At 41.0% G+C, this 10,075-nt stretch overlaps 1 protein-coding gene and 1 non-coding gene across 2 annotated transcripts; one reads left to right on the top strand and one right to left on the bottom strand.

The window, feature by feature from the left end:
- The first annotated feature begins 117 nt into the window (after window positions 1-117).
- Window positions 118-9,934, top strand: LOC134750853 (uncharacterized). Its single transcript, XM_063686088.1, has 8 exons — window positions 118-345; window positions 514-638; window positions 1,783-1,864; window positions 3,678-3,728; window positions 4,714-4,886; window positions 6,963-7,060; window positions 8,041-8,131; window positions 8,487-9,934. Exons 1-8 carry the CDS (start codon window positions 264-266, stop codon window positions 8,595-8,597), a joined length of 813 nt encoding a protein of 270 aa, XP_063542158.1. The 5' UTR covers window positions 118-263; the 3' UTR covers window positions 8,598-9,934.
- Window positions 8,303-8,375, bottom strand: Trnaa-agc (transfer RNA alanine (anticodon AGC)). Its single transcript has one exon. It is a non-coding gene; the product is annotated as a tRNA-Ala (tRNA).
- Window positions 9,935-10,075: the final 141 nt, after the last annotated feature.

Here is a 10,075-nt window from a genome sequence, read left to right as displayed (position 1 = left end):
AAGTTACAAAAACACAAATATACATTTTTAAAATTATGTTAAACAAATGGAGTTCAAAACGTTTACGAAGTAACAAGCTTCAAAAACGCCATCCGGCATTTTGTCGGTTATGTTTTTTCATTCGAATTTTGGGAATTTTGTCACTTGTGTAATTCACTAAAAAGACTTTTTATCGTACTGTATTTACTAGCTTTCGTGAATTAACTGATATATTTTAACAAATTAGTGTAATAAGATAGTGATAAGTGCATAAAGTATTCAAAATGCCGAGAACAAAGCGACCCGCTCACGTAAAGGAGAAATCTGAAGATAAAGACGATGTGTTGAAGAAACTTGACAAAATCGGTAAATAAATAGCAAATCAACTAAGTTTTCTTTATTCTAACATTGATTCTTGCAAAATAAGCGTAGAAAATGCATTTCTACTATGTAACCTTTAGCCATACAACGTAAATAAACAAACATGGTGTCCTCAGAGATTTTTATATGGTATCTGTTGTTTGATTATTTCAGTGGCTGAACAGAAAGCGAATATAGACGCGCGGGTACACATGGAGTGCAGAAATCTGGACCTCGCATTCAAAATGCTGATTGGAAGCATGAGTAGCACTGTTTTGAACAAAACCATTGCACAGCTGGTAAGTTTTCATCTTGTTTTAGACAAGTAACTGTTTGTAACCGTAACTCCAAATGCAGAACATTATAGATAAAATTAACACAACACAAATATTTATGTAGGTAAGCTTCTCAGGCCGACTTGCACCATCCCACTAACCAGGGGTTAAACCGTTAACCTAGTATCTAAATGTACTGGTAACCATGGTAACTCCAGGTTTAACCAGTTCACCCCGGGTTAGTGGAATAGTGCAAGTGGGCCACAGACATGTTTTTTATGCAAGCAAGACGAATTAAATAGGTTGAAGGTAACCGATTCAGGGTAAGGTTGAAAAACTGGCTACTAGAAAAAACATTTTATAGTTTGAAAGAATATTTTGAATATTAATTGGAATGTAATTAATTTGTAAATATCTTTGCATGTTATTTTAAGTTTAGTTCATAAGTTACTTAAGTATTGCATACCCGAAATGGGTAACTGTTGAAACAAATTGTAATTGTATCATGATTACCACCTACAAATGTACACAGTACTGCAATAAATCATTCTTATTCTTATTCTTAGCAACTCTACTGGTGAGCCCCTCATCTATGTCACAGGGCGGACACGCTATACATAAAAAATTGCTTGCCTTTCTATGTGTAAACGGCACGTCTGTACATGCGTAATGCGTCATAGTGTAAGTTGCTTAAAAATAGTACTGAGCGGCCGGCAAACGGCCGTCAATCTGCTGGCGCGGGGCAAGGTAATTCGAGTCGGGGCGGGGTGGTCCGTGGCCGTTCTGTATGATAATACTATTACTTAATCTTTGTCTATGTATAAGACCGGGGACCGGCAGACTAAGAAGGAGAATCTTAGTTGAAATTACTAGTTTTAGGATTCTCAAAGAGACAAATGTGCCATTCTCAATCAAAAGGGTACTTATTGTCGGTTGTCAATAAGGCGCTAATTCCATATAGCTTCAATTGAAAATCAACCTTATTTACATGCGACAATGTGGTACCTTTTGGTTGAAAACGTCACAAATGATGTTTTCAGTGGTATAGGTTAATTTTTTGAAGGACTTGAAGAGCCACAAATGCACCTCCAAAGAGCCAAGAGCTTTCTTGGTCTCACTCTAGTTGCTTTGGCTTGTAAAGTAAATACTTACAAATATTTGTTTTCAGAAAAGTGAAATTCACATGAAAGAAGTGCCTAACACCACCAGGAAAACTAGAAACTTGAGCAGAGCAACCTCCCACGATGATGGTATTAATTATAACATACTTAAAAATCTTAACATTCTTGGGATTTTTTTATTTAATTATATTTTGATCATTCTCTCTCTAGGAGGATATAACCAAACGGAGACGCCACATCTGTAATTTTCTGTACAAAAAAGTCTGCCGATTTTTGCGGGGGAGGGGAACGTCAAATGTATGCGTAACGTCAAAATAGCCATGTCAGATAAACGTCAGTCCATACATTGTGTATGACCATTGCCTGACTATTTTCGACAGAGGGGAAAGCCTGTTAATGGCTACTCTGTTTGGTTATATCCTCCTAGTTCTCTCTACTATTATTAATTATTATTATGAGCCTTTTTTTCCCATTTCATCATCTCTCTATTATATCTTGTTTTAAGTTCTGGTTTGACCAAGGCAGAAACTTGAGCTGTTAACCCTTTGAATGCCACGCCTATTATATACAAACCGTGCTAAACTTTATCAGAATGCACACAATGTTAAGAGTCCCCAGCAAGTTCGGCCGAATTTCACCTTCCCATACAAACAGAGTTTCGTTCTCATTTTAAAACTATGTCAAAATATTTAGATTACTACGAGTTCACTCACTATAATTTTTAGTCGCTTGTGAGCTACATCGGAAGCATAAACTTCACATTTACGCCTCGCGCCAAAAATCTCACAGCTCCAGTGCTGCCCCCTATAGTTGTGTACAGTTCATGCGCGCTCCCTATAGTTTGGCATAGAGTAACTTATACTAGAGCGGTACTGTCATAGTAAATTTTGTGACCCCAGTAAATTCACTGCCATCTGTCGACACACTTTAAAACTAAAATTGAAGATTTGTAAAAATACGATAAAATGTATTTAAATACAGATAAATGATTTTTTTTATTTGCATTAATTATTTTGATGATTTTGACCCATGTTCTTTCACTGATATGCGTTAAAATTGTTAAATAACAAACGAAACCGTCAACGCCATCTATACGACTGTAGGCCAAAACTAGTAGCGCCCTCTGAACGAGAATCAAATTTTCTTGATTTTCGAGGCACGTTTTTTCCTTAGACTGTATCCATCTATTACGGAGTTATATCTATCTTTGAGTTTGGCAAGAGTTGCTTGTCAGTGGTGCATAGGCACTAGGCAGGAAAAATCATATTCTTTTCTTACAGCTATTAGGCAGGAAAAATCATATTGTTTTCTTATGGCTATTAGGCAGGAAAAATCATATTCTTTTCTTATGGCTATTATTGTAAACTAAAAAAGGGATGAATTTTTTTTTCAACTTACTGTTACTTACAAAATTATGACGTTTGCAAGCAAAAGGTACCACAAGGACGAAATTTGCCTTGACGAAATCTTTATACAAATAACCTGTCAATTTCCGTATGGCAAGCGACAATGTGGTACATTTTGCTTGAAAATAACACATTTAGTTTGCCAGACTATACATATATCTAGACTTATATTGACCGGGATATGGACCGTGATTACCTTTTGTATTGTTTATGAGCTCCCGATATTTCGACGCAGTTACATGTATCTTGTTCACGGGTGACTGAAGATAGCGGGTGGGTGTCAAAGTTGTGTAGACCGCGCTACCCTCATTCGTGCGCGTCGGCTGCGTTCGCTTTCAACGTTACCATCGGTCGCGTTCACACTCGTTGGTCTGTCCAAGCATACTACACTCACGTCACTTACATCCCGGTCAATATAAGTCTAATGAAACTAACCGTGAATCATTCAAAACTCTTATACATTATATCTGTCATTCTGTTCGCAACTAACCCAACCATGTCATGTCATTTCCACTAACCGGGTGCTTTTGGGGCAGGGTACATCACCGAGACCTCGCAGGGCTCCGCCGAGCGCGGCAAGAAGATGGGTACGTATGGCCTTTGTCTTCGCCTTTATGTAATTATTAACCTTTTCGACGCCAATGACGGATTTATCCGTCACAAACCACAGAGCAACATAGACCTTCGTGCATATGCATAATGTTCAATTTCAGTTTTGACATTTCGGTGACGTGACGTCTGAGTGACAGCTTTTATGTTTGACACGGCGTCGAAAAGGTTAGTACGATTTATTTCGTAATTTGCCATTTTTCAATAGGGAATAATTACGCGAAACTCTGCGTAGAGGGCGCCAGTACCACAATCTGAGGGTCTATCGCGAAACAAGAAAATAGAAATTTCGTTATCTAACGTCTCTGTCACTCTTGCATATTCGAGCGGTAAAGAGGCAGATAGCGAAATTTCGGATTCGATTTTCCCGGTAGGCTCTCTGTAAACAAACCGCCTTGATGCATCAATGTCATATTTTATTATCTCTGAAAACTTGTCTATTTAAAAACTGTTAAAGGCACAGTATGTATTAGTTACTCTATGGTTTACTAAACGGGCTAGTACTGCACTCTGGTGGCAGAACATTGCAGTAATATTCCCAATAGTCTCTGCAACTTATTTTCTTACGTGGTGCCTTTAGAATCTTCTTAACAGCGGGTTTTATAGTCCTGGCGGTTCACCCCGAAATTCAGTAAAATGCTGCAAGTGGTGTTAAAGCTATGAAAATCGGCACGATTGATCTTTAGTCTATATAAATATTATAAATCAATTTGACCCGAAGCACCAAAAAATAAAATAAAAAGGAGAAAAAAAATATTTTTCGTTCAGAAACCTATAGTATATCGTATGTGGTATTATATGTTATATGAAAGGGCATTGTGAGCCAGTTCTAAAAATATATCACATCATTACATTTCAGTCAGTGAGCGGACTCGGTGAGCGAGTCCGACTCGAACTTGGCCTGTTTTTTAGATTACTGACCATCAATAGTTAGTAACATGTAAATAAAAATAATATCCACAGGGCCTCCGTCAACCAACCGCGCTTCTCGCTCTCGTTCCGCCGACGCCTCCGCGCGCAAGATGGCGGCGCCGCGGACAGAAATCAAACCCAGGCGACGATCGCGCTCTGTGCTGTACAAGACCCCCGCCTACAACAAGACCGCCACCAAACACTACCCGGATATCACTCCCAAGGTAACGTGACATATACAAGATGGCGGCGCCGCGGACAGAGGTCAAACCCAGGCGACGATCGCGCTCTGTGCTGTACAAGACCCCCGCCTACAACAAGACCGCCACCAAACACTACCCGGATATCACTCCCAAGGTAACGTGACATATACAAGATGGCGGCGCCGCGGACAGAGGTCAAACCCAGGCGACGATCGCGCTCTGTGCTGTACAAGACCCCCGCCTACAACAAGACCGCCACCAAACACTACCCGGATATCACTCCCAAGGTAACGTGACATATACAAGATGGCGGCGCCGCGGACAGAGGTCAAACCCAGGCGACGATCGCGCTCTGTGCTGTACAAGACCCCCGCCTACAACAAGACCGCCACCAAACACTACCCGGATATCACTCCCAAGGTAACGTGACATATACAAGATGGCGGCGCCGCGGACAGAGGTCAAACCCAGGCGACGATCGCGCTCTGTGCTGTACAAGACCCCCGCCTACAACAAGACCGCCACCAAACACTACCCGGATATCACTCCCAAGGTAACGTGACATATACAAGATGGCGGCGCCGCGGACAGAGGTCAAACCCAGGCGACGATCGCGCTCTGTGCTGTACAAGACCCCCGCCTACAACAAGACCGCCACCAAACACTACCCGGATATCACTCCCAAGGTAACGTGACATATACAAGATGGCGGCGCCGCGGACAGAGGTCAAACCCAGGCGACGATCGCGCTCTGTGCTGTACAAGACCCCCGCCTACAACAAGACCGCCACCAAACACTACCCGGACATCACTCCCAAGGTAACGTGACATATACAAGATGGCGGCGCCGCGGACAGAGGTCAAACCCAGGCGACGATCGCGCTCTGTGCTGTACAAGACCCCCGCCTACAACAAGACCGCCACCAAACACTACCCGGATATCACTCCCAAGGTAACGTGACATATACAAGATGGCGGCGCCGCGGACAGAGGTCAAACCCAGGCGACGATCGCGCTCTGTGCTGTACAAGACCCCCGCCTACAACAAGACCGCCACCAAACACTACCCGGACATCACTCCCAAGGTAACGTGACATATACAAGATGGCGGCGCCGCGGACAGAGGTCAAACCCAGGCGACGATCGCGCTCTGTGCTGTACAAGACCCCCGCCTACAACAAGACCGCCACCAAACACTACCCGGACATCACTCCCAAGGTAACGTGACATATACAAGATGGCGGCGCCGCGGACAGAGGTCAAACCCAGGCAACGATCCTTTAATAAAATAATGTTTCCTTTAAGTAAAAATGAGCTAACTTATGGCTTTTATTTTTTTCTACACTATATAAGTACGGATCGCATTTGACCGGTTTCTCAATGAATAAGACAAAGTCCTAAGTTTATTTTGATTCTACGCCCTTTGTGTATAATTACCGTACTCAAGTTGACAGAAAATTTACACGTCATATTGGATATTCCTTAAAATATCACCATAGAGGAGTCAGGGTCAAAATATTAAAATAATTTAAAATTTAAAATAAAAAATAAACAAATTTTCGGCAAAAATTCAATTTTTGGTGCAAGCTTTTATCGCTGGCTGTACTTTTCTTTCCACAGGCAACTAATACTCATCGAGACAATTTTAAAAACACCAAACACAAGTATTCGGTTGCGTTGTTTTATCACACAGTTCCTATGGCCTCCTGTCTCCATCATCAGAACAGCTCGATGATACCATAATATTGCATTGTCACCCGACTTACATATGTATGCAAATTTTAAGCTTCACTGGTAGTCGGGAAGAGGGTCAAATTTAACTGGTATGATTTGACCCGTACAAACATAGTTACATTTTTTATAGGTAGTCATTCAAGAGGAAGGTTTCTACGTATAATAACGCCCGTGCGAAGCCGGGGCGGGTCGCTAGTATTACCCCAGTAGCATTTATACGTCATAATGACGTCAGCGACGTCATTATGACGTAATAATGCCGTCATTATGACGTCGCTGACGTCATTTTGCTACCTGGGTATTATATTCGAAGGCACCTGTGGTTTGTCCATTGGTAACCGTGCGTGTTGTATGCGTATGCAGGTGGCGCCGCAGACGCCGCTGACGCTGCTGCGGCACGCGCGGCACGGCGAGATGCTGATCTCCATGTCCGGCTCGCCGGTCATGCCTCCCGCCGGAGCGTGAGTACCGTCATTATAGCATAGAGTAACTTATACTAGAGCGGTACTGTCATAGTCAATTTTGTAACCCCAGTAAATTCACTGCCATCTGTCGACACACTTTAAAACTAAAAATGAAGATTTATAAAAATACGACAAGAATGTATTTAAATATAGATAAATGATTTTTTTTATTTGCATTAATTATTTTTATGATTTTGACCCATGTTCTTTCACTGATATGCGTTAAAATTGTTAAATAACAAACGAAACCGTCAACGCCATCTATACGACTGTAGGCCAAAACTAGTAGCGCCCTCTGAACGAGAATCAAATTTTCTTGATTTTCGAGGCACGTTTTTTCCTTAGACTGTATCTATCTATTACGGAGTTATATCTATCTTTGATTATAGCGACACTGCAGCTTGATTACTTATTTTTATTAACCTTTTGGACCCGAATGACCGATATATACGCACCGTAGGTTCATCGCCAAAGATCGGTCATAGACCACAGAGCAAATTAGACGGCACAGGAGCCGTCGGATTTTTGGCGCGAGGCGTAAATGTGAAGTTTATGCTTCCGATGTAGCCCACTAGATGGCAGAACTTACTATGTACATGAAAACTAACGAGAACGGTAGATGGCAGCACTTGCATTGGCGTGAAGTGTCAATGTACAGTCAAGGGCATAAATATATATACATTCCCAGTTTTAAAAATATGTGTACGCTCTTACACCTTAAACAATAAAGTTGTGTTCACATATTTTTGAGCCATTTGTCTGGATCGATATTTTTGCCTTCGACTATACATGTTTTTGTTTCCGATACAGACCATACAACATGGCAGACCCTCCAACGCGCACGGCCCCTATACTTCAGCTATCAAATTCGAGGCACGAATTTTACTGACACTACACCTCTTGATAACCCTTTTTCGTCGGTCAACAAATTGACGTTTGTGTTATATCTTTGGTTAATAGATTTCTATAATTTCCAGCATATCGACGCACAGCAAGGCGCATGTCAACTTCATGCTCAACGACGGCACCATGTTGTCCCTGCAGCCCAACCAGCTGCGCGAGTCACAGGTAACATTAACATCTCTCTTTTTCTCTTGTTTTATGTTTCTTTTTGTACAATGTGACGTTTTCAATCAAAAGGTCGTGTACACTTCTATCTAGAAGTATACCGTTTTAATTTTGTATCAAAACGTGCACGATGATCAAGCTTGGAAACATATTAAAAGTGGAAAAATTCACTGTCTTAGGTGTGACTTGAACCCACGACCACCGGGTCGCTAGCCAAATGCTCTTCCATCTGAGCTACCAAGACCTTATTCAATACAGCTAATATTTCCACCGGACCATCGGCTTTACTACCCACTAGGTCAGACCGGTCGTCAAATTACTTAATTTTCAGGGCTAATATTTGACTTAATTTCAGGCCTTCATCCCGTCCTCTCTGATGGACGCCAACGTGCTTAACCAGTTGAAGATTCTTGAGGACAACCTCGCCATAGTCGTCAAGATGGGCCAGAACGGCTTTAAGAAGTGACTTCACACACACACAATAACAAATTTTAGATACAAGATAGGTAAAGCAAGAACCCGATTATTCAGTAAGGACGAGGAACGTGGCAACACTGCGTCTCTGCCTACATCCCATGCGACTCGTCGAGTGTGTGGAAGGGGTTTAAGGGATCAGTGACGTCACTAGGCAATAATGCCAACATTACAATAAGACACTATGTAAAATACTGACTAGTGCAAGTGAGACACAGTCCCTTAGTTGATTCTCTTTTGGACAGTTCTCTAGTCTATGATCGACCGTCTTACTTGGTGATAAAGGTCAATTTTTAATAGCAAAAGTGACATTACTATCCGGTTCTATATACACACATCCGTGCACTGTTGAGCGCAATCTTTTTAAGCTGCCTAAAGGGGCCCACTGACTATCAGTCCGCCGGACGATATCGGCCTGTCAGTTGTTCGGAACTGTCAAATTTTTGTTCTAACTTACAGGCGGCAGTCCGGCGGACTGATAGTCAGTGGGCCCCTTAAATCGGGAACACGGTTTTTTCCTAAACTTAGCACATCTAATACAATAATAGAATCTTTGATTTGATATAACTGAATTACTGAACTGTTTCAATAGAAAATATTTCCAAAATTTAATTGTCACTGGACGGGAGCGCTTAAAAACACTTGCAAACAGTTAATGGGTTAACCCCTCGTATGCTGCCTGTCAAATTTGATCATTGAAAAAGTGACCTGGACATTATTTAAAACAATAGATTTAAATTCCCACGCACGAATCCGTGTCCAAGTATACGAAGGGTTAATAGTGCTTATGGTATAATTATAGTTATAATTTTATAAATAATGTAACTTTTCTAAATTTTGAAGGGTCCCCGGCAAGCTCGGCCGAATTTCACCTTCCCATACAAACGGAGTTTTGTTCTCATTTTAATACTACGTGTTGGATTGTAATGAAACTTTGCACATACAATGACATGGGATATATCTAGGTCTGTAATTAGTTTAATTTTAATATAACTAGTATGTAAAACAAACAAAATAGAGCAAAAACAAGTTTTGTATGAAAAACTTAAATTGGCTGTATTTCATTAACTATCTGAAGCTACATAAACTAATTATAGGTATAGATATACCTTATCCTATTGTAAGTACAAAGTTTCAGAGCAATCTAGCTAGTTTTAAAATGAGAGCGGAACTACGTTTGTTTGGAGATCCGAGCTTGCCGGAGACCCTTAAATAGGAATTATTGTGAATGCTAGATGTGCGTTTGTATTGTATTATTCATTTTTATTGTTATGGCTGGCAATGATGTGTGCGTGTAATGTAATTATTGATATTATAGTTTCAATTTTATATTTTGTGTTTTTTGTCATTAAAAGTAAGCCCATATAAGAAATCATTTTTTTTAACATGCAGATACGTCTGCGAGCGATACTCCAAATTTTATATTAAAGGAAAAAATGGAAAAAGTTACACTTCCGGCAGGACTTGAAC

The sequence above is a fragment of the Cydia strobilella genome, chromosome 21, assembly GCF_947568885.1.
Source record: "Cydia strobilella chromosome 21, ilCydStro3.1, whole genome shotgun sequence".
Classification (NCBI taxonomy): Eukaryota; Metazoa; Arthropoda; class Insecta; order Lepidoptera; family Tortricidae; genus Cydia; species Cydia strobilella.
The sequence above is the reverse complement of the archived record's forward strand: the minus strand, read 5'-3'. Positions and strand labels throughout refer to the sequence as shown.